We start from the raw sequence: 26662 nt of genomic DNA on the forward strand, positions 1-26662 counted from the left end.
TAATAATAATAATAATAATAATAATAATAATAATAATAATAATAATAATAATAATGATAATAACAATCATAATGATGATGATGATGCTGATCATCATCATCATCATCATCATCATCATCATCATCATCATCATCATCATCATCAACATCATCATCATCATATTTGAGGATCGATCATTTTTTTACATCCACGCGAATACGGAAAAACTTTTTTTTAAAATGCAAAACAAACAACAACAAAAAAACAAATCTTTCATTTTTATTTACTAATCTGTCAAACAGAATGAAACCCTTCCTTTTAAACATTTAAGAGGTATCCTGGTTCCTTCTTTTTTTTTTTTATTGTCCACCTGTATTTATTTTACACCTGGGTGCTGTGGAATAGAGCCCTGTTCAAGATCTCAAATTTTCACCGCTCAAAGGGGGGAAGCAGGACTCGAACCAGAAATCTTCCTATATAATTAATATAGGCGAGTGCCCTACTACAGGACATCAGAAGCTGCACAAAAGCTTCCTTTAATCTCATCAAAGTATTTCATCACGTCTTTATATTGATTTTTGTTGCTGTCTAAAACACTATACAGTTTAAAAAACAAAAACAAAACAACCCCCCCCCCCCCCCGCAAAAAAAAAACAAACAAAACAAAACATACACAAACAAACAAAAAAACAAAAAAAACAACAAAAAAACGAAACAAACAACAACAAAAAAACCCGAATCTCGAGCATTTATGTAATGCAGTTTCCACTAAACGTGGTCAAAACGCTTTAACAAGGGATTCCAAGCCAACAGCAACACTTTACATGTAAAAAGAGACCTGACGCCTGTCAGGCGATATCACTTTTTTCGGACAGAGACAACGCTGTTAACGACCAGTTACTCGTTTTAACACCTGAGTACGTTGAGTAAATTTGACTAAAGAGCCTTTTCCAAGGACTCGACTATACGTCGCTCAGAGCAGTACTCAAACCCTGGACCTTCCAGTCCTAAGACAAGCGTGATACTAATAGCTAGACCACAAGCCGCACAATACTCGCTGGATTATATTATCATAGCACACCGCATTCCAGCACGTTCTACAAGGCTGCACGATGGAGGTGGGTAACCGGGTCTATAGGTAGAACGAAGATGACGTCACTCAGGCCTTTGTTATTGATTTTTGCCATCTGCATTTATGAGTAATTCTCACTAAACGGTATTAACCAGACTATAAACGTTCAATGTTACACACAGTTTTGTGTCTTGGTTAGTTATACTTCAGGATGGCAATGTTGTGAGCTTCTGATCCAAGCACATACTATCTATATAATAATACTGCCGTACTCTGGAAAAACCCATATTTGAAAATTTGGCCAGAAAGTTCGTCCTTCAAATATCGATCAATTTAAATGAACCTCATCTTGGCAAAAACTCTCAAACCTGGGACTTCGCGAAGTATATATATAGCGCAATATCCACTAAACATGCTCAAAGCGCTTTACAAAGGGTCCCTGACCAACAACAACACCTAACTCGTAGCACAATGAACGAGGCATGACGCCTGTTAGACAATAATACCATTGATTTTTTCCCGACAGAGACAACGCTTTTAACGGCCAGGTACTCATTTTACACCTTAGTACGGTGAGAGAAAGTGAGTAAAAAGTCTTTTCTAAGGACTCAACTATGGCCCGAGCATGCAAGGGTCGAACCCAGGACCTTCCGATACAATAGCGAGTGTCATACGACAAGACAACATAGCTGCATAGAATCCACGAGCACTCTACCTATTGATAGAATGCGCTTGGTTAAGAATCTCACACCATTGCCATCCGGAAGTATGACGGGCAACATACATAACTTTTGTGTAACCTTGAACTTTTATTGTCTGGATAATACAGTTAAGTGAGAATTACTCATAAATGTGGATGGCAAAAAAACAATAACAACAACTTCATTCTATTTATAGATCATTCTGACCTATTTATTCCCCTTTTCAAACAATTATATTACGTTCAACAGACTCGACCTGGCAATCGTGCACGAATATAACACGGGGTCTGTTTCAATGTGGACTGCACGCAACAGATCCCTGTGGGATTGACGTCACACCATCCACGAGTTCTTCTGGTATGACGTGGAATTTAGCAACTCAAAGAACAGACGAGAAGAAGATTATCGATGGCCTGGAATTTCAACGGCCGAGTCATTACGAAGGAGATGGTGAGATATTATTGCTACCATAGATGAAACATGACATACCATTTCTCATTAAAAAATAATAATGCTGTAATCCATTTTTAAAAGATGGATACGGTGCCAGGTGTTAGGTGTTGTCACCATAATATAATTTGCTTACAACAATAAGGTTTATGTAAATGTCCAATCGTAGATAGTATTGTAAACATAATAAACAAACAAGGATGTATTCAGGTTAAGATGAGTACTTTAATAAAACAGTGCATACATGACATCAATACGAGAGTAGGAACATAACTGACTATAGGCAAATACTACTAGATAATATAATATAGGTTGGACAGGACGCTAAGGAGAGAGCGGGGTACAATACATTCCATTTTCAGGTGTGACAGAGATCAGTACCAGGGAGAACGGTCATGATTAATGACTTATATAGAGAAGTTGGATAGGTACTACAAGGGTAGTGCTACAAGTGTATACGCACGTAACACCAGGCACCAGTTGAACCAATAGAGCCACGCCCCAGGATACAGCCAACATTTTTTTCACTTCTATTTCGTGTGTGCATCACAAGCTTTCAACAAAAATTGTTGTTATAGATAGTTATATAAATATAGATTTCACACCACATTTTACTAAAAACATACAAACAAACAAACAACAATACATGTTTAGCAAGACCTTATTGCTTTTGGGTTTGAATGAAAAAAAATTCTTTTTGTGTTCTTTGGGTGTAAAGTTTTGATGAAAATCATAAGCCCTTAGAAATGGCAGAGAGAGAGAGAGAGAGAGAGAGAGAGAGAGAGAGAGAGAGAGAGAGGGAGAGAGAGAGAGAGAGAGAGAGAGAGAGAGATTTTTTTTAACCTTTTAACCAGTTAAGTTCCGTACTATGGAACTGGAAAGACACGAATTTAAAATTTGGCCAGAAAACTCGTCCTTCAAATATCGATCGATTCAATGAACCTTATCTTGTCAAAATCTCTCAAACCTGGGATTCTAAAAAGGCCTTGCAATGTAACAGGTTTGAGAGTTTTTGCCAAGATGGCGGTCATTTCAACCGATCGAGATTTAAAGGACGATTTTTCTGGCCAAGTTATTAAATATCGTACGTGTCTTTCCACAGTATTGCATTTGACTGTTTCAGTCTCTCCTTACCAGATATTTTCAGAATTTTACCCGAAACTTCACATTCACCCAACACAAAAATAGATTTTTGAGACAGAATAGTAACGAGTATATTTTTGTTTTGTTATAAAATAATGAGTTCTGAAAAAAAGTGTCGAGTATTTATAGCCATAATCAGGGGCGCGGCTATATTGGTTGACTTGGTGCCTGGCACCACATAACATCTCTTTAAAATGGATTATTACAGCATTTAAAATAAAACAAATCTGACAAGTGGTAAATAACGCCTCTTATTTGAGTAAGTTTTTTTCTGTATATTTTTTTTCTTTCTTTTGTATTTACAAATATAGCATGTTTTAAGCCATTTTTTTTCTGATTCTGGCACCACCTTTTACTGTAAGCATGCCACGCCACTGCCCATAATATAACAAAATGAAATCAGGACATCTCTATATCGTAACGGATGTGACGATTTTCCTTTTGGTGGTAAGGAGAGGGTTAAAATCTATTTTTTTAAAAAAATATATAGCGTAATATCCACTAAACTTGCTCAAAGCGCTTTACGAGGGGCCCCTGGCCAACAACAACATTTAACATGTAGGACGAGAATGTTAGGCGATATTACATTTTTTTTCGGACAGAGACAATGCTGTTAACGGCCAGGTCCTCATTTTACACATGAGTACGATGAGAGAATGTGAGTAAAGAGCCTTCTCCAAGGACTCAACTATGCGCCGAGCGAGACTCGAACCCAGGACCTTCCGATCCAAAAGCGAGTATCATACCACAAGACTGAATACCATTCTATATTTACAGTTTTCTCCTATCGCTATGTGGATACCAGTGACGACAGCATTCCAATTGGCGCTACAAGCCATCTGTCAGATCGCATCACAGCAGAGCACGAAATGGAAGGATTATGTATCACTTTCTGGTACGCCACCAACAGTCAGGGGAGCGAACCGCCCACCATTACTTTGAAGAACCGGAAACAGCGTGACAACGGTGACGATCCGGCAGAGGCTGTTATGCATATCGGGTCCATCAATAAAAGTACTGGAGGCCAATGGGCAGAAGCTTATTTCCAAGCTTGTGTGTGGGAAAACTCGGAGGTAAGATTGTCTGTTTTTTTTTGTTTGTTTTTTTTTTTTTAAAGAAGAATAAATAGAATTCCTTTGTCCATTATTCCCAAGGAGAACTTTTCCTTAGGGTCTAATAGAAATAGAAATAGAAATTAGCTTTTATATAGAGCAATATCCACTGAATGTGTTCAAAGCGCTTCACAAAGGGGTCCCTGATCAACACCAACATTTAACATTTTAGGACGGGATCTGACGCCTGTTTGGCGGTGTTAGAATTTTTTTTCTCCAAAAGAGACAATTTTCTTTATGGCCAGGTACTCATTTACAGCTGAGTATGGTGAGAGAATGTGAGTAAAGACCCTTCTCCAAGGACCCAACTATGCGCCGAGCGAGGCTCGAACCCAGGACCTTCCGATCCGAAAGCGAGTGTCATACCAATAGACTACATAGCCGCCTCCAAGGAGGTGGTCACGATAGCTCAATTGGTAGATCACTTGCTTCAATGGCAAAGGGCCCGAAATCGATCACAAGTGAAGCCGAGATCCTCCCCCCCCCCCTTCCACCGTTTTCTCTACCCTACAGTAATTGAGCAGCTGGGTCTAATAGATCTGACGGAAAGTACTTTGCGATAACCTAGCGTCCTATATAAATTTAAAGGGATCGAAAGATCGCATCAAAATTTGAGAATTACGTCCAAAATCTTCGATTTGGCATTTTTGCGATGCGTTAAGAGAGAAATAAAGAAAGAAAGAAAAAAAGAAGGAAAGAAAGAAAGAAAGAAAGAGAGAGAGAGAGAGAGAGAGAGAGAGAGAGAGAGAGAGAGGGGGGGGAGGGAGACTTTCACACAGTCAAAGTCAAGAGTCTCATTCTACCACTTTCTTTTAGGTAATCATCGAGGTTGAGAAAACAACAAACACAAAGAGTGTAGCTGCCATAGGGGGCATTCACGTGACTTCCTCATCAATGCCCTGCAACTGTGTCAAGCATTACCGTGGAATGCCTGCCTGCCACTTCAATAAAGATTGGTGTGGTGTCTACCATAACGACACAACTAACAAAAGACTGGTCTGGAAAAGAGGGACAAGTTTGCCTGCAAGAAATGGTCATTTTGGAATCAAAGGAGATAAAAGCCGAAAAGGCAAGACAGGTATGTTTTAATTTTCACTTTATAAATGATTACAATAAGTGTAATGACTACAACTACTACTGCTACTACTGTTACTGTCACCACCAACAGAGAGGGGCGCATGATTGGTACTGAGTTTGAAAGCCATATTTTTGTGTGGCTGGACAGTTCAGTCGGTTGTGCGACCGCTGGCTCTCTCCTCTCTCTCTCTCTCTCTCTCTCTCTCTCTCTCTCTCTCTCTCTCTCTCTCTCTCTCTCTTTTCTCCCGGCCAGGCGGAGGGTGTTGTGTCAATTAGATTCTACTACTACTACTACTACTACTACTACTACTACTACTACTACTACTACTACTACTACTACTACTACTACTACTACAACTGCTACTACTACTACTACTACTACTACTACTACTACTACTACTACTACTACTACTACTACTTAATTTGCTCACTCAGTATAGATAGTTAGCGGGGTTTGTCAGCCAGCCTCGTTGTGGTCTCCACAGTAAGGAGAGAGGGGCGCATGATTGATACAGAGTTTGAAAGCAATATTATTGTGTGGCTGGATAGTTCAGTCGGTTGTGCGACCACTGGGTCTCTCTCTCTCTCTCTCTCTCTCTCTCTCTCTCTCTCTCTCTCTCCCTCTCTCTCTCCCTCTCTCTCTCGCTCTCTCTCTTTCTTCTCCCGGCCAGGCGGAGGGTGTTGTGTCAATTAGATCCTACTATTACTACTACTACTACTACTACTACTACTACTACTACTACTACTACTACTACTACCACCACCACCACTACAACCACCACCACCCCCACCCACCGCCACAAGTAGTTTCCATGGGAAAAATGAAAAATCCACTTTAAAAAGCATTTGAAATAAATAATTTGTGACCCACCGTCTCAAAACGGTATTATGTCGGAACGAACCAGATGCTTAAAAGCCGAATTTAATGTTAAACTGGTCAAAAATATAAATTGTTGGCATTAGCACCCTAGAATATGGTATCCATTCTCCTCAATAAAACATACAAACTCAACACAAGTCTGATATTTCTGGCTATAAATTCAATTTTCAACATCTTAACCATCCCGACTTAATACCGTTTTGATGCGAAGGGTCACATTTGCCCTTTGCATGATCCAAAAATACAACTTAACTTTCATTTTCAACAAGATCTATTGAGTCAAAGAGGAGAATGCAGTTCTCTAGCTGGAGCCCAAAAATTCGTATTTCTACGAGTTTATCGTAGTACTAAACAGGTCTGCCAAACAAAACGTCAGCACAGGAATATTTTACTACCATGTTTTATAGCTACTGGCAATCTTCAGGAATCAACCTGGTCAGAATACGCTTCAACAGTCGTAACGTCACTTCCCTCGTAATGACGCCTGCATGGTAACTTAGTAATTGGCTCTAACCTATCGAAACAATGGCGGACGCCCTTATGAAATATTTCTCCGACGAGCATAAAAGCGTATCCAGAGGAAAAAAATAACATTATAAATCTGATCATGTTTTTACTTTAACACATTCTGATCACAAGACATATGAAACGTTCTGGCCAGCATGAAGAATAAAAAGTACAGATTTTCTTTGTTTAGAACCACGATGGCCGCCGTTGCTGGGCGACGTGACATCAGACTATTGAATCAAATTCCACACAACGTTAATGTATAAATCCTTTACTTCCGGTTCTGTTGTATTCTTCTGTTGCTGTTTTGTTTCCAGGTTATTTTGCATACCTTGACGTCAATAATGAGAAAGCTGAGGTCGGATCTAAATCATCATTACTTGGGGAGATTATTTCAGGAACCGTAACTCAAGTTTGTATCATTTTCAACTACGCAACGACAGGAAATGTGCCACAAACTATACAAATTTACAACAAAGTCGAGGAAGATAGTAAAACTAGACAACATTTTTTGGGGCAACTGACAGATCAAACAGAAGGAAAGTGGAAGAAGGTGTCGTTTATCGCAAAAGTTGAAGCAAAATGTTTGAATAAAAGAGACTCGTTTGTAAGTATATATTTAGGCATATTTGTTTATGTAAAGGGAGTGATCAATTAAATGAATAATTAAAAAGAAAGGTAGGGTGTGGGGTAATAAAGGAAATAAACATGGAAGTATCTAATTTTTTTACCCCTCAGTTTTAAAAAATTGTTCCTGGCTTGAAGATCTAATTAGATATATAGCAGTTCCTCCGAGCCAATAGGCCAATGGAGCCGGAGTCTATCCCGGTTTCTATAGCGTGAAATGGACCCTAGCAATTGCTTGGTACCCTTTGGATATGAAACTAGGCTAGTCCATCGCAAAGTACTTTCCGCCAGATCTAAGAACCAAGCCACCCAATTACTGCTGGGTGGACAAGGGGGTCAGATTTAAAAAAATCTCGACTGCACCTGGAATCGATCTTGGTCCCTTTGCGTGTGTGCTCTACCAACTGAGCTATTGGGAAACCCAATTAGATATAGAGGATATATATGATTATAGGGTCACATTCACTGTCTTCTGTGATAGGGCCATATTCACTGATTCTCTGATAGGGCCACATTCATTGTATTCTGTGATTGGGCCACATTCCCCGATTCTCTGATAGAGGGCCACATTAACTGTATTCTGTGATATGCCCACATTCACTATCTTCTGTGATATGGCCATATTCACTGTCTTCTGTGATAGGGCCACATTCACTGATTCTCTGACATAGGGCCGCATTCACTGTCTTCTGTGATAGGGCTCACATTCACTGTGTTCTCTGATAGGGCAGCATTCACTGTCTTCTGTGCGGCTATGTGGTCTAGTGGTATGACACTCGCTTTCGGATCGGAAGGTCCTGGCTTCGAGACTCGCGCTCGGCGCATAGTTGAGTCCTTGGAAAAGACTCTTTACTCACATTCTCTCACGTACTCGGGTGTAAAATGGTACCTGCGTTAACAGCGTGTCTTTGTCCGAAAAATTGTATATCGCCTAATAGACTCATGTCTCGTCCTACATGTTGAATGTTGCTGTTGACCAGGGACCCATTGTAAAGCGCTTTGAGCACATTTTGTGGATATTGCGCTATAAAAAAGCTCAATTAAAAAAGAATTGTTGTGTGATAGGGCCACATTCATTGTCTTCTCTGATAAGGACCACATTCACTGTTTTTCCGATAGGCCACATCACTGTCTTCAGTGATAGGTACAACATTCACTGTCCTCTCTGATTAGGGCCAAATTCACTGTCTTCTATGATAGAGGGCCACATTCACTGTTTTTCTCATAGGCCACATCACTGTTTTCTCTGATAGGGCCACATTCCCTGATTCTCTGATAGAGGGCCACATTCACTGTTTTCCGATAGGCCACATCACTGTCTTCTGTGATAGGGCCACATTCCCTTATTCTTTGATAGAGGGCCACATTCACTATTTTTCCGATAGGCCACATCACTGTCTTCAGTGATAGGGACAACATTCACTGTTTTTCTCATAGGCCACATCACTGTTTTCTCTGATAGGGTCACATTCACCGTCTTCTCTGATTGGGCCACATTCACTGTTTTCTGATAGGCCACATTACTGTCTTCTGTGAAAGGGACCACATTCACTGTCTTCAATTATTTAAAAATATAGATACAATAATGCCAACTCACTGATCTGTACCTTCCCTAGAATAAGAATATCACGATCCACCATCAAGCCTTACACATTTAACGGGGGCAGCGTGGCTCAGCGGTACGGTCTTTGCTTTCTACCCGAAAGATACCGAGTTCGATCATCCACCGCTGCGCTGTGTGGCCTTGAGCAAGCCACCTCGCCTTTGCTCAATTTGCGGCGCTGCACTGTGGCTGACGCCTTGGTTATTTCAGTCTTTCCTTGGAATTTACCCTACAGACAAATTTCCCCTATGGGATGAATAAAGGGAATTTTCTTTTCTTTTCTTCTCTTTTTCGATTTATCAAAATCTCAAAAATGATTACAATAATTATCTTCAAGAATGTGATTTTAATGAACAAAATTCAGTAGAAAAAAAGAGTAAATGCAATGTGGTATTTTATTGTTCGTCGTCAATGTGCGGCTATGTGGTCTTGTGGTATGACACTCGCTTTCGGGTCGGAAGTTCCTGGGTTCGAGCCTCGCTCGGCGCATAGTTGAGTCCTTGGAAAAGGCTCTTTACTCACATTCTCTCACCATACTCAGGTGTAAAATGAGTACCTGGCCGTTAACAGCGTTGTCTCTGTCCGAAAAAAAATTATAATATCGCATAACAGGCGTCATGTCCCGTCCTACATGTTCAGTGTTGCTGTTGGCTGGGGACCCCTTGTAAAGCGCTTTGAGCACGTTTAGTGGATATTGCTCAAGATAAAAAATGTTCACATCCGTCCAAGTCAAAAGGGTTTCTTTGATAAAATACAATTTTTAGAACTCGTTTTTTTTGTTTTTTTTTTGTTGTTGTTGTTGTTGTTTGTTTTGCTTTTTTTTTTTGGAGTCTTTTTATCCAATCGCAAAGTGCAAAAAATATCAGCGTATGAGAATTTGTTTTGTTTGTTATTTATGACAATTCGCCTCAAAACGGTATTAAGTCGGGTTGGTTAAGATGTTGAAAATTTAATTTATAGCCAGAAATATCAGACTTGTGTTGAGTTTGTATGTTTTATTGAGGAGAATGGATACCATATTTTAGGGTGCTAATGCCAAAAATTTTTTTTTTTAATGTAAAAATTTTGACCAGTTTAACATTTAATTCAGATTTTAAGCATCTGGTTCGTTCCGACATAATAAAAAATTAAAATTGAGCTTTATATAGCGCAATATCCACTAAATGTGCTCAAAGCGCTTTACAAGGGGTCCCTGGTCAACAGCAACATTCAACATGTAGGACGGGACATGACGCCTGTTAGGCGATATTACAATTTTTCTAACAAAGACAAAGCTGTTAACGGACAGGTACTCATTTTACACCTGAGTACGGTGAGACAATGTGAGTGAAGAGCCTTTTCCAAGGACTCAACTATGCGCCGAGCGCGAGGCTCGAACCCAGGACCTTCCGATCCGAAAGCGAGTGTCATACCACTAGACCACATAGCCGCACCAATACCGTTTTGAGACGATGGGTCACATTTTGCATGTGAAATACGGATATTTATTCAACACCTATATTTTCTTTGTCTCACCTAGTATGGGATAAAGTACGACTGCGGGGTTGGCATATGTTTTTTTTATCTATAGAAGGAACGAAATTGACGCCACTCAGCTCGTTGATATTGTTTTTAGCCATCATTTTTATGAGTACTTCTAATTAAATTGTATTAATCAGACACTATAAACGTTGAGGTTGCACACACTCTTGTGTGTTTGTACGTTATATCAGGCTGGCGGATGTTGTGAGTTTTAAAACTAAACGCATATTATCAATAAGTGGAACGAAACTGACGTCACTCAGCTCTTTGTTATTGGTTTTAGCCATCATTTTTATGAGTACTTCTAATTAAATTGTATTAATCAGACTATATGCGGACTATATCCGGCTGGCGGATAAAGTATTTTGACTAAACCCATCTCATCAATGGGAGCGATCTATATTCATGTTGGGTTTCTTTTCTAAACTAATCATCGATCACATGATTAGTTTCTGTAGCTACAACGATTGAAAATTCCACAATAAATGTAAACCCGCTACTGTAAACATACCCATGAGTCATGTTGAGGAAAATGAACATGGTGATGTTGGATATTTCTCAAGCTGTGAAACTCTTTTTAACTATGTGGGTCATTTCGAGCACTCATTGCAATGCGACCAATGACCTCCCTTTGTATGGACAAATAAACCAACTGATTCAATAATCCACAGATAGTCTTTCAAACAGATAAGGTGGACAGTTACAGCTACATAGCACTTGATAACATGAGAATATCTGAGAGGGATATCTACAAACCAAACCCTACAACTACTACAACCCCTACTACAACTACTACAACTCCCACTACAACTACTACAACTCCCACAACTACTACGACAACTCCCACAACAACTACGACAACTCCCACCACAACTACTACAACTCCCACCACAACTACTACGACAACTCCCACAACTACTACAAAAACTCCCACAACTACTACGACAACTCCCACAACTACTACGACAACTCCCACAACTATTACGACAACTCCCACAACTACTACGACAACTCCCACAAATACTACAACTCCCACCACAACTACTACGACAACTCCCACAACTACAACTACAACTCCCACAACAACTACTACAATTCCCACCACAACTACTACAACTCCCACAACTACTGCAACCCCTGCCACAACTACAACTCCCACCACAACTACTACAACTCCCACCACAACTACTACGACAACTCCCACAACTACAACTACAACTCCCACAACAACTACTACAATTCCCACCACAACTACTACAACTCCCACAACTACTGCAACCCCTGCCACAACTACTACAACTCCCACCACAACTACTACAACTCCCACAACTACTACAACTCCCACCACAACTACTACAACTCCCACCACAACAGCCACAACTCCCACCACAACTACTACAACAACTCCTACCGCGACTACTACTCCAACTCCAACTACAACGACTACAACCTCTACCATAACTACTACAACCCCTACTGAAGCTACCACTACAACCTCTACTGCAACTACTACTACCACAACCCCTACTAAACCTACCACTTCAACTCCAACTGCAGCTACGTCCCTTGCCACAACTACCACAATTACGACCACAACCACTACATCCAGTGTCTCAACTACTACTACTACCACAACTACTGAATCCCGTACTACATCGACAACCCAACAACAATAATCACAAACCCTATTACAACCAAACATAAATAAATAAATAAATAAATAAATAAATAAATAATCGCCACCACTAGGAAAACAACGGCTACCGCAAATACTACAACCACTTACTACAATTTAGACGCCTATCATAATCACTCCAAGTTCCTCACGAAGACTTCTCCGTGGTCAACCAAGATGGACCTCCTGTCCTCATCTGTGTCCTTTTTTTGTGTGTTTTATGACTAGCACTGAATGCCTGTGATGAAGGACTTGCATAAATTTGTCTCTTATGAAACTCACAGATTAAAATCACGACCCTTAAGAAATACGTTTTTGTTACTTTCTTAATTAGAACTACATTGTTTTGTCTCAGGGGAAGTAATTATTGGTAAATCTCGACGTGAACATGTTACAGTGAATGACATAATCAGTCGGATGATGAAAAGGTTTGAACTGAGATATGGCCAAGTTTAGTTAGAAGGTCAATTTTTTTTGTCCAAAATGAGTTGATTAAATCAACCCTTTTTTTTTTTGTACATATTCGGGAAATTAAAAATATCAACGCTTAATTTCATTTCTAAATGTTTTTAACAGCTAGTCAAGTTGAAAAAGTATGAAATTTGAGAAAAGTTGCTGGATACATTTCCCATACATCTGGCCATAACTTCATTAGAAATTACCCGATTTACTTCAAATAAAGATTAAAATGCTCTGGGGAGTATATTCTTTCAGAAAATGCAAATTTCAAATGTTCACCTTCCGACTGATTATGTCATGCACTGGCACATATTTGTAGCACTGATAACCCACATTATTATGGGCTCATTATTGCTGTAAAGGAAATTATACTCTAAAAACCAACGTAAAATAGTTTCCATAACAACGTTTAAAAGCTTCGAATTGCGTTAGGTTATCAGACCTGCAAGAATGTGCACGTCGGTTAACCTCTATAGGCTTCAACAGTCGTGACGTCACTTCCCTCGTAATGACGCATAGTAACTTAGTAACTGGTTCTAAACTATCGGACCAATGGCGGCCCTCTTATGAAATACTTCTCCGACGAGCATAAACATGTATCCAGTGGAGAAAACATTATAAATCTGATCATGTTTTGACTTTTATACATTCTGATCACATGACATGTGAAAATGTTCGAGCCAGCATGAAGAATAAAATAGTACCGATTATCTTTGTTTAGAACTAAGCTGCTCGTTGCTGGGCGGACGTGACATCAGACTATTGAATCCAATTGCGAGTGAGATCGACCCCAACACTCGAAGCAGATTCGCTGTGAACAAAAATGAAAGTCCTAACGATTAGAAAGTATGATGGAACCAGAGTTATTCTGCTGATATTGTGACTGACTGAAAAAAAAGTGAAAATTGGATGGTTTAAATCTGAAAAACACTTTCTGTTTTGGTTGGTTCAGTGTATGGTTTTGTTTGTTTTTGTTTTTGTTTTTCCTTTACCTTTTGTCAAATTGTGCGTGTATTAACCAGACTATAAAAGTTCATGGTTACACATAGTTTTTTGTGTTGGCTGTTATACTTCCGGATGGCAATGTTGTTAGTTTCTTAGCCAAGCGCACACTATCTATTAACCTTGAACGTTTATAGCCTGATTGATAGAAGATAGTGAGTACTAATCATAAAAATGGCTGGCTAAAAACAATAACAAAGACCCGAGTGACAGCAACGTGACAGTTCTATAGAACAATAGATAAAAGGTGTCCAATTAATTAAGTCAAAAAAGGGAAACGGGGAGGAACTGTGTCTAGTGTAGAGTAGAAAGTGAAATAAAAATAAAGTGTAGACTATTGTTAGAAAATAAATACAATGGATTGGGACATAAATACAAGATATTTAAATTCGTGATTATTTACAAAGGAACATATTATTTCCTACCCCCATCAATGTTTTTATTGACTCACCTTAACAACGCAACTATCACATTATCTCATTCGTCTATAGTATTTCATTCATCCTGTTTTGATGATAAAGGGGAAACCCGAAACGTCCAATGTATCTGTCTTCGTCTAATACATTAAAACTTACAATTCATTACTTATGGTTAATATTTTTCCTTCGAGCTTCAAGCAGCAACAATTTGTCTTTAGCCACACATATGAGACTATGGGTAATTTCTTTTCGTTATGCGGCTATGTGGTCTTGTGGTATGACTCTCGCTCTCGGATCGGAAGGTCCTGGGTTCGAGCTTCGCTCCGGGCATAGTTGAGTCCTTGGAAAAGACTCTTCACTCACATTCACTCACCATGCTCAGGTGTGAAATGAGTACCTGGCCGTTAACAGCGTTGTCTCTGTCCAGAAAAAATGTATTATTATCGCCTTGCAGGCGTCATGTCTCGTTCTATATGTTACGTATTGCTGTTGGTCAGGGACCCTTTGTAAAGTGCTTTAAGCACGTTTAGTGGATGTTGCGCTATATAAAAGCTCAAGTTATCGTGGAGAAAAAGTCCAATTCATTAAATTGCAAAAGACCCAAATTTCATATTTCTTATCATTTTAGTTCTGAATTCACTTTTTAAGGATCCTATTCATCAAAACATAACACCGTTATGAGACGGGGAGTTACTATTCGATAAAGGAGGTGAGAGAACAAGAAAAAGATCGTGAAAGAAAATGAGCCTGAGAGAGAGAGAGAGAGAGAGAGAGAGAGAGAGAGAGAGAGAGAGAGAGAGAGAGAGAGAGAGAGAGAGAGAGAGAGAGAATGGGAGGGGGGGGGAGGGAGGGTTTATGTTAGACCAAAAATGAAAAGTGGAAAATCATTTAATAAGGTGTAATTGGATTATTTAGAAACGTGTCATGTGTATGTGATGTAAATCCGGTTTATGCAAATTAGAAAACAAAAAAGTATTCTATTTTACGGATTATTCTCGTTTTTATCATCATAATATGCATAAATAAAAAACTGATTCAATAATCCACAGATAGTCTTTCAAACAGATAAGACGGACAGTTCCAGCTACATAGCACTTGATAACATGAGAATATCTGAAAGGGATATCTACAAACCAAACCCCACAACTACTACAACTCCCACCACAACTACTACAACTCCCACAATTACTACGACAACTCCCACAACTACTACTACAACACCTATAACTACTACAACCCCTACCACAACTACTACAACACCCACCACAACTACTACAACCCCTACCACAACTACTACAACACCCACCACAACTACTACAACCCCTACCACAACTACTACAACACCCACCACAACTACTACAACTCCTACCACAACTACTACAACCCCTACCACAACTACTACAACACCCACCACAACTACTACAACCCCTACCACAACTACTACAACACCCACCACAACTACTACAACCCCTACCACAACTACAAACTACAACACCACCACCACAACTACTACAACCCCTACCACAACTACTACAACACCTACCACAACTACTACACACAACCACTACTACACACTACTACAATATCAACACCCACACACAACTACTACAAATCCTCACAACTACTACAACCCCTACACAACTACTACAACTCCCACTACAACTACTACAACTCCCACAACTACTACGACAACTCCCACAACAACTACGACAACTCCCACCACAACTACTACAACTCCCACCACAACTACTACAACTCCCACAACAACTACTACTACAACTCCCACCACAACTACTACAACCCCTACGACAACTACTACAACTCCCACCACAACTAATACAACCCCTACCACAACTACTACAACCCCTACCACAACTACTATAACTCCCACCACAACTACTACAACCCCTACGACAACTACTACAACTCCCACCACAACTAATACAACCCCTACCACAACTACTACAACCCCTACGACAACTACTACAACCCCTACCACAACTACTACAACCCCTACCACAACTACTACTACTCCCACCACAACTACTACAACCCCTACCACAACTACTACAACCCCTACCACAACTACTACAACCCCTACCACAACTACTACAACCCCTACCACAACTACTACAACTCCCATAACAACTACAACCCCCACAGCTACTACTACAACTCCCACAACTACTACAACTCCCACCACTACTACTACAACTCCTACCACAACTACTACAACTCCTACCACAACGACTACAACTCCCACGACAACTACAACACCTCCCACCACAATTACTACAACAACCCCTTCTACAACTACCACAACCCCCGCCATAACTACTATAACACTTACAACAACTACTGCATTGCCAACCACCACAACTCCTTCTACAACATCTACTCCAAGTACAAGAACGACCACTTCCCCAACAGTAACACACACAAGCAGAAGACTCTCAAACCAACATAAGACAACCCATTCGGCAGCTCCACCATCACTCTCTGGACCAACAACTGCATTGCCCAACACAACAGCTGCTTTTCATCTTCTATGCCCAATAAGATCGTCTATACTACAACTATGTCAGACAGTAGATCGGCCTTTGTGCTGCGTTCTTTTCGAATCCATGTCCTCGAAATACTTGAATCTCAACCTGACATGGACACTAAGACACTTCGAAGGTAAGACTTATATCTGCCATGTTCTGAAAATTAACAATTCATTAAAAAAATGTTGACAAAAAATTTCGTCCTTCAAATCTATCGATCAATTAAAATTACTCTAACATTGTTCGACTGATGACTTCAAAAAATTGCTCCCTGCTTCCCTCTTAAACCTCTGTTACGGAAAAGACAGTGATAAAATCTTCAGCCTGAAGCTTTGGTCTTAATGGAAGATACTTTTTGACAAGATTAGGGTCATTTTAATCCATCGGTGTTTAAAGAACGTGTTTTCTAACCAAAATGTCAAAAACGTGATTTAATAAAAAAGAAAATCGGAGTCATGAACAAAAATGAATATAACAGCTTCGAAAAAGAACAAATTACCAAATACGGAACGTTTCCGGAACGTTTCCGTTTCGGACACAAGTTCTTCTTCTTTCTTCTCGTATGCCTTTATATCTGGAGTCCCGTTTCGAAGATGAAGGTACTCGTCTTTTGGGTTCTTCTCGCGGGCAGAAAATTCTGTTTTTTTTATATTGAGAAGTTGCAGAGGGCCATATCTCTTCTCTATGGGTTGAGTATTTTCTGTATCGCTGCAGTATATGCTCTGCATCTTCCTCCTATCTATAGATAGAACGAAATTGACGTCACTCGAGGTCTTTGTTATTGTTTTTTTTTTTTGCTATCCATGTTTATGAATAATTCTCATTAAACTGTATTCACCAGACTATAAATATTTAAAGTTACACATAGTTTTGAGTGTTGGTCCGTTATACTTCCGGGTGCCAATGTTGTGAGCTTCTTAGCCAAGCGCATTCTGTCTGTAGAAACTTGAAAGGTTTCACACAAAAGCGGATATGTGATTTAGTGTTGCGACACTCGCCTTTGGACCGGATGGGTCAAAGGTTTAAGTCCCGCTCTGAGCGCCGAATAGTTGATTCCTTGGAAAAGGCTCTTTACGCACATTCTCCCAACATATTCAATCAAGTATAAAATGACTCCATGACCAGACGAAATAGTAAATCGCCTAACAGGCTTCATGTCTCGTCCACCATGGTAAGTGTTTCAATTGGCTAGGGACCCCTTGTAAATAACTTTGAGCACGTTTAGTAGATATCGTGCTAAGATATATAATAAATGCTCATATTTTTGGCACAGGTAATGAGACGGAGTTGTACTTTGGATTGTCCAAGACAGATGAGAAAAACAACAAGATTGTGGAGCCTTATATTCCATTTATAAAAACGAAGGAAGAAAATCCAGTGGTCATATCTTTTGAGTAAGTCTAGATTGATACCTTTTATCCTTTCAAGAGAGTGGTATGGGCAGTAAAAATAGAGCATTTCAACAAATTTACAATGATTAATGTTGTCGTCGCCTCACTATATGCAATGATGATAGTAATAATAATGATGATGATGAAGATGATGATGATGATGATGATGATGATGATGATGATGATGATGATGATGATGATGATGATGATGATGATAATAATAATCGGGGCGAAGTGGCCGAGTGGTTAAGGCATTGCACTGTGACCCGGAGGTCGTGGGTTCGAGCCCCGCTTCAGGCACTTTCGTTTTTTTTCCTTGGCAAGATTATTAACCCCCAATCTGCTCACTTGGACAACATGGGTGATACCTGTTGACATCAGACATCTCGTTTTATAAAAGATCATTCAAATAGGACAGAGAAGTCGTGATCTCACACCTTATATTCTTCCGGTTCCAAACTCATTGAAAGTGGTATATTGCTAGTCCTTCAGAGGACTAATAAAGAATAGGTTACATGTTAAATCTCAAGTTGGCATGTGTAAGAAGCAGGAAGTTTAAGCAGATTCTTAGGATTACGGGACGTAAAAGAGCGAGGATGAATGATATTGACTGACGGTCAGCGTGTAATATTTAAACTAGAAAATACGATGTTATCACTCGGAAACCCGAAGATCAATAGGATTCAATAGTCTGATGTCACGTCCGCCCAGCAACGAGCAGCTTGGTTCTAAACAAAGAAGATCGGTATTTTCTATTTTTCATGCTGGCTAGAACTTTTTCACATGTCATGCGATTAGAATGTATAAAATTCAAAACATGATCAGATTTATAATGATTTTCTCCTCTGGATATACTTTTATGCTCGTCGGAGAAGTATTTCATAAGGGCGTCCGCCATTGTTCCGATAGTTTAGAACCAGTTACCAAGTTACTATGCGTCATTATGAGGGAAGTGACGTCACCACTGTTGAATCCTATCCCATTACACAAGGTATGTATCCAGTCATCCGGAAGAGTAATTTTACACTTCCAATGAGATTGGAACCAGTTTTTTTTTTGACATCACACTCTTATTCCCTATTCTTAAAAAAAAAAAATTCTTCACAGCTACAGACACCATTATTATGTCAACCTCGTTATCACCGTCCAAACTGAAGATGATATAGGTATTCATAGCAAGAATTACAGCATCTCTGTCCGGGATGGTGATGATGGTGGTGACAACAACCGTATCGTTGTAGAGAATGGACAGAGGGAATGGAGACGAGTCAATTTGACTATCAGCGATGGGAACATTCTGCCAAAGGTATTGACTGTAGTACTGTTTGTTGTCATCTATATTGGGTTTGTCGTTGATTTCCTGTACTATTATAGGTGACATTTCACTACCTTATCATCATCATCATCATCATCATCATCATCATCATCATCATCATCATCATCGTCGTCGTCGTCGTCGTCATCGTCATCATCATCATCATCATCATCATCATTATTATTATTGTTATTATTATTGTTATTATTATTATTATTATTATTATTATTATTATTATTATTATTATTATTATTATTATTATTATTATTATTTTATTATTATTATTATTATTATTATTATTATTATTATTATTATTATTATTATTGTTATTATTATCATTAACATCATCAAACAACATCATCATCATCATCATCATTTTTATTACCTATATTCCCATCATTATTATCTGTATTAGGTACAATACAGTTTTAGTAAAGATCAATGTAAAATAAGTTTTTTCTATTTACAACAATACAGACAGCTTCATGAACTATTGTCGAATTTGCGGCTTTGTGATCCAGTGGTATGACTCTCAGTTTTCGGATTGGAAGGTCCTGGGTTCGGGCCCGGCTCGGCGCATAGTTGAGTCCTTGGAGAAGCCCTTTACTCACATTCTTTCACCGTACTCAGGTGTAAAATGAATACCTAGCCGTTAACACCGTTGACTCTGTCCGAAAAAATATGTAATATCGCCTAACAGGCCTCATGTCCCATACTAAATGTTAAATGTTGCTGTTGGCCAGGGACCCCTTGTAAAGTGCTTTGAGCACATTTAGTGGATATTGCGCTTTATAAAAACTCAATTTTAATTCTTTTTTTAAAGATACAGGTGGAGATGAGGGCTGTTGTGGACAAGCATAGGATGACTAACGTGAATTGTAGACATTGTATACAGATTAGAAATATGACCATCGCACAGCTGAGTAAGTATCGTTATCTTCTACCACTTTTATCATCATTGAAGCGTCAAGACCGTCATTAGTCATTATTGACGAGTATTGATTGGTCTTCCTCTTCTTCTTCTTCTTCTTCTTCTTCTTCTTCTTCTTCTTCTTCTTCTTCTTCTTCTTCTTCCTCATCATCATCATCGTCATCGTCGTCGTAGTCGTCGTCGTCATCAGCATCATCATCATTATCATCATAATAATAATCATCATCATCATCAACATCATCATACTCATCATCATCATCGTCGTCGTCATCATCATCATCATAACTGATACATTTTGGTGATCTCAAACTAAGTATACTGATGCTATGCTCTTTGAACCTGTATCTTGGGTACTTGGCACTGATATGGCCTTAATCCCCCGGAAACCCCTTAAAAACAAAAAATACAACAACAAAAAACCGAAAAAAACCCCATCAAAGCAAAACACAAACATTGTAATATCGCCCAACAGGCTCCACGTCTCGTCCAACATAAGTGTTGCTGTTGAATATGGATCCCCTGTAAAGCGCTTTAACTTTAAGCATGTTTAGCGGATATTGCTCTTCATCACGTGTCCGTATTTTGAGGGTCTGATAACCCAAAATATTATGGTAGGCCTCAACACTGTAATCTAAAATCTCTCAAACTAACGCGAAAAAAGAATGTCCATTACAATAATGTTAAAACAACCCCAAAATTGTATTCGATTATCAGACCTGTATAATATAGGTACGTGTAGGCTCTTCATAAATACTCATTAACTTACTCAACCCTAACACCGACTATATCCGTAGTTAACTCGGGTTACTTTTACCCCATGACTATTTATTACATTTTTCTGAGACAAATTAAAGGCGTAGTATCAAAGCTAGTGGTTTTAATCGTAGTTGAAGAAAGCTATAAGGCACATGTTTATTTTTAATACATTTTTTCCAGTTTTGAAAAGTAGCAAACATCAGGATTGAGTGAGTTAAAAATGCTATTTATTAAAAAAATTTGTTTTCTTTCCAGCGTCCATGGGTAACATTCCACCTTATACATTGGCTGTCCAACACAAAAGTATCCGCTGGATCATCTTGATTATCGTATCGGCCATGGGACTTTTCGTGGGTCTGGTTGGTGTTCTTGTGCTCTTGGTGCGCAGATTTTATGAAGATGAGAACCGGAGGAAGAAGAGGATTTCTGAAAAGATGGAATTTGCCATGGTGGAGAGAAGGTATCAGGAAGAAATGTACACGAATATTATTCTCAAATGCGAGCAGATGTTTAAAGACAGCAGTAAGCTTAGTGACGACATGCTTTGGTGAAACAGTGACAGATCCATGCACACTTTATCTGATCTTGGTGAAACAGTGAAACATTCATGCACTTTTTTCAGATCTTTGATGAAAAACAGTGACAATCTGTGCACACTTTATCTGATCTTTGGTGAAACAGTGACAAATTGATTCACTTTTTAAAGATCGTTAAGGAAAAACAGTGACAAATCCGTGCACACTTTATCTGATCTTTGGTGAAACAATGACAAATTCATGCACACTTTATCTGATCTTCGGTGAAACAGTGACACATTTATGCACACTTGTTAGATCTTCGGTGAAACAGTCCAACACTTGTGTAAGGCTACTTCTTTACTAAACATGGTCAATCGACCACAATCAACGAAATGAAGGACTGGTTTTCTTACAGAGTGATGTAGAGGTCTAGCTGTTGCTGCTCGAAGCTCGAAGAACTAAATAAATAACAAGATGACAACGCCACTACCACATTATCTCATTCGTCTGTAGTGTTTCATTCATCTTGTTTTGTTGATAACGGGGAAACCCGAAACGTCAATTTTAACTGTTTTCGTATATTAAATTGAAGCTTACATTCAATATTTCACATTGTTTTTGATTTCTTATAGAGTAAATAAAGAGGGAAACATTTAATTTGGTGTCCTAGGGAGCTTCCGGCTAAAAAAAAATGTTGCAGCTCTGTGTACTGATGATCGCCGTGGTGAGTGAACTGTAGATCATGTCAAATGGGGAATTTCATTTAATAGGATTCAATAGTCTGATGTCACGTCCGTCTAGCAATCAGCAGTTTGGTTCTAAACTATTCTTCATCTTGGCTAGAACTTTTTCACATGTCATGTGATCAGAATACATAGTCAAAACACGATCAGATTTATTACGTTTTTTTTTCTCTGATACACTTTTATGCTCGTCGGAGAAGTATTTCATATTGGCGTTCGCCTTTGTTCCGATACTTTAGAACCAGTTACTAAGTTAATATGCGTCATTACGAGGGACGTGACGTCACGACTGTCGAAGCCTATTCTCGTCAAAAGCTGCATTGGGTGGGTGGTAAGAAATTACCAAATGGGTCACACGTATTCAACAATGGTAATATTAAAAAAAAAATGAAGAGAGAGAGAGAGAGAGAGAGAGAGAGAGAGAGAGAGAGAGAGAGAGAGAGAGAGAGAGAGAGAGAGAGAGAGAAAGAGAGAGAGAGAAAGAAAGAGAGAGAGAGAGAGAGAGAGATAGAGAGAGAGTCAGAGAGAGAGAGATAAAGAGAGAGAGATAAAGAGCGAGAGAGAGACAGAGAGAGATAGATAGATAGAGAGAGAGAGAGAGAGAGAGAGAGAGAGAGAGAGAGAGAGAGAGAAAGGGGAGACAGGGGGAAATGACAATGATAATAATGAATCACTCCTTTCTCTTTGAATTATAAAAAGGTCAGTTTATTAAGAACGACACCAAGCCTATCATCTATCATTGCCTTTTATTTGGTGGTGTAATATAGCATTCGTTCACGGGTTTGGGTTTATTAAATGAGTTATTTTTATCGCGGCAAATAATTCACGAGCTTGCTTTAAAAAATTCTAAAAGTGAGCTTTATATAGCGCGATATCCACTAAATGTGCTCAAAGCGCTTTACAAGGGGTCCCTGGTCAACAGCAACATTTAACATGTAGGACGGGACATGACGCCTGTTAGGCGATATTATTACAATTTTTCGGACAAAGAACGCAGTTAACGGCCAGGTACTCATTTTACACCTGAGTACGGGAATTTGAGTAAAGAGCCTTTTCCAAGGACTCAACTATGCACCGAGAGCGAAACTCGAGCCCAGGACTTGCCTTTATTCCACCCTTCAAAGTAACTTCCCTAGCTATTTCATAACTAATAATTTGTAAAAAAAAGCTTGATTTTAAAAAATTGATTCGTTATGCCAATTTTTTAAAAATGGTCATTAAACAAACAAACAAAAGTCCCATCTGGACACTAAACATGGAAATGGGAAAAGAAATTCAAGGCTATTATCAACGTCTACGGACATTTACTAGAAAATATGATGCTTCTAAAATTTTGACATTTACCTTCCGAATTTTTCAGTAATTCTTTTGGCATTTTTTCCTTCATTAATCTGACTGTCTAGTCATGCCGGCTATTTTTTGCTGTTGTTGTTTTCACTTTTCTTTCTATTTTTGAGACTTTTGTTTATGGGTGAGGTTCCTTACCTCCCACAGTGGGCAGGGAGGAACTTACTGTCTCTTCTATCCCCCTATATCTGTTTCCAACATGCTTTCTGTCTTTGCCTTGGAAGGAGATTACTTGGTTTTGTCCAGATCCTGGCCAGATACCCTAGCTGGGAGGAAAACAGTCAAATACATCGTTAGAGTTTTGGGAGATGATATATTTTTGTATTGTAAATCATCTCTATGTTCTGCTTTGTATTTTTTTGTTTACATATTATATATGATTTGTAAACATTTGAGTGTATTGCTTTTAGTTGGCACCTGTGCTTGTGTCTGGATGAGACTTTTAGGTGATCTCAAAGTACTTTGATATTGTGCTCTTGGACTCAATATTTGTTTCCTATTTGAACTAATTCCCCTTTGTCATACATTTTCTTGGGTGCTTTAATTGTTATTCTAGAATATTTTGCTATCCCGCTTTCTTACTTTTTACTGGCGTGATATGACCTTATTGTGCTGCCAGCGCCGTAAAAACATTAAAAACAAAGCAAAACAAACAGAGAAACAGTCAAATGTGTTTATTGGTTTTGGAAGATGTTGTTTTCCCTTGTAAATTATCTATCTTATGTAATTTAATATTCATTTTGTTTTGAATACCTCACGCTTTGTAAATATTTGAACGTATTCTTGGTGGAATCCCGTGCTGGTGTCTGGATTGGACTTTAAGATGACCTCAAACAAAGTACATTGATAGTCTGCTCTTGGAATCTACATCTGTTTCCTATTTGAACAAGTCTCCTTTGTTTTGCCTATTCTGTGGTAAATCTATAATGTTTTGCCATTCTATCATCTTCCTTTTTACTGAAATGACATGAACGATTCGTAAGAGCTGTAAAACCCTTTACCCTCTCCTTACCACCTACAGCAATATCGTCATTTTTGTTACCACACAATATACGTTTTTCTTATTCAGAATGATCTTTGTTTGATTAATAAGAACATCAAAGTTGTGCGGCTATGTGGTCTTGTGGTATGACACTCGCTTTTGGATCGGACGGTCCTGGGTTCGAACCTCGCTTAGCGCATAGTTGAAAGTAGTTGAGTCCTTGAAAAAGGCTTTTTACTCACGTTCTCTCACCGTACTCAGGTGTAAAATGAGTACCTGGCCGTTAACAGCGTTGTCTCTGTCGGAAAGAAATGTGTTATCGCATAACATGCGTCATGCCTCGTTCTAACGTTACGTGTTGCCTATGAGCACGTTTAGTAGATATTGCGCTATTTATCAAAGCACAAGTTTAAAGTTGTTTTGTAGAGAGCTTGTTTGAGATTAAAAAATCAATTCTTCTGCTGACTAAGCCTGACATTTTGGGAAAATACTGAAAATGATCGGTAAGGAGAAAGTTAAATCAAACATCAGCCAATGACTCCGGCCGGGGCGAAAGCAAAAACAGATTAACTCATTCCAAGACAAAGTGACAAAGACAGAAAGCAATCTGGAAAAAGGACATGATAACAGGGGGGAATATCAGACGCTACAACAGTGCGGCTATGCGGCTATGTGGTCTAGTGGTATGACACTCGCTTTCGGATCGCATAGTTGAGTCCTTGGAGAAGGCTCTTTAGTCACATTCTCTCACCGTACTCAGGTGTAAAATGAGTACCTGGCCGTTAACAGCGTTGTAATATCGCCTGACAGGCGTCATGTCTCGTCCTACATGTTATGTGTTGCTGTTGACCATGGACCCCCTTGTAAAGCGCTTTGAGCACGTTTAGTGGATATTGCGCTATATAAAAAAGCTCAAGCTCAAACAGTGACCTTCACCTCCCTGCCCACCATGGATCTTCAAAAGACCCAACTCAGGAAGGGGGAGTCCGGTATGACACACTGCTCTTGACAAAAAAACAAAACAAAAAACAAAAACAAAAACAAAAGCAAAGGAAAAGAAAAGAAAAAATTGAAGTCGTTCAAACGGTTTGAATGATTTAATGAGTTGGCATGATAAAATTTGCAAAATAATAAATGTAATAATGTCAGATCTATACTTCAGAAGTAGCAAACAAACCAAATATTAAAAACAAACAAACAAACAAACAAACAACAAACGAGAACGTTTTACATAAAGAACGAGAGCTATGTAAATATACATCTTTACAAACTCTCCAAAACACACACACACACACACACACACACACACACACACACGTAATTTTTTGAGTGATAAAATGAACAATTTGTTAAAAATCTATGCGAAATACAATGATAGTGTTTTGACACCAAATGTCAATTATTTCAGCCAATCACAAATTGTGTTACACCTATCCACCCAACCATATCTCAGCCAATCACATAATATGTTACAACTAGCCACCCACCACATATGAAATAGTGACTTGGCATTCTCTTCCTCTATCAATATAATAAGTTTCAAACCTTTATTTGGAATGTGACATTTTGGAATTGTTCATTTGGTGTGACATATAAAATATAAGCTCATCACAGTAACGTATATAAAGACAGAAATGTTGATATAAACACAGGAATTTTACACAACTTTGCATAGCTAGCTGTATCTTTCATAAAAAGTAAATCATTTATAGTAAATATTATTATGAATAAATACATGTATAAATAATTTTTAGATATATCTAAATAAAATATATTTATGTATAAAAATAATTTATATGGAATGGTATCTAAATAAAAATAGTTTTAAAAATAGCATCATATAGGTATAAAATATAGATTTTTAAAATCTCTTTTCTCAGAAGTTGCCCAAATTAGCAGAGTTGTC

At 38.7% G+C, this 26662-nt stretch overlaps 1 protein-coding gene across 1 annotated transcript in view; it reads left to right on the forward strand.

Moving 5' to 3' along the window:
* LOC144980501 (uncharacterized) overlaps nucleotides 1-22289 on the forward strand; it is a 26783-nt gene extending 4494 nt beyond the window's left edge. The window contains exons 2-10 of the mRNA XM_078928126.1: nucleotides 2002-2202; nucleotides 4123-4418; nucleotides 5274-5535; nucleotides 7239-7528; nucleotides 15277-16906; nucleotides 18047-18167; nucleotides 19272-19470; nucleotides 20303-20402; nucleotides 21422-22289. Coding sequence (XP_078784252.1) covers nucleotides 2002-2202; nucleotides 4123-4418; nucleotides 5274-5535; nucleotides 7239-7528; nucleotides 15277-16906; nucleotides 18047-18167; nucleotides 19272-19470; nucleotides 20303-20402; nucleotides 21422-21717 — 3395 coding nt within the window. The 3' untranslated portion in view covers nucleotides 21718-22289. The remainder of the gene's footprint in view (nucleotides 1-2001; nucleotides 2203-4122; nucleotides 4419-5273; nucleotides 5536-7238; nucleotides 7529-15276; nucleotides 16907-18046; nucleotides 18168-19271; nucleotides 19471-20302; nucleotides 20403-21421) is intronic.
* Nucleotides 22290-26662: the final 4373 nt, after the last annotated feature.

Source organism: Berghia stephanieae, chromosome 10 (assembly GCF_034508935.2).
Source record: "Berghia stephanieae isolate SIO BIC M18660-M18661 chromosome 10, UCSD_Bste_1.3, whole genome shotgun sequence".
Classification (NCBI taxonomy): Eukaryota; Metazoa; Mollusca; class Gastropoda; order Nudibranchia; family Aeolidiidae; genus Berghia; species Berghia stephanieae.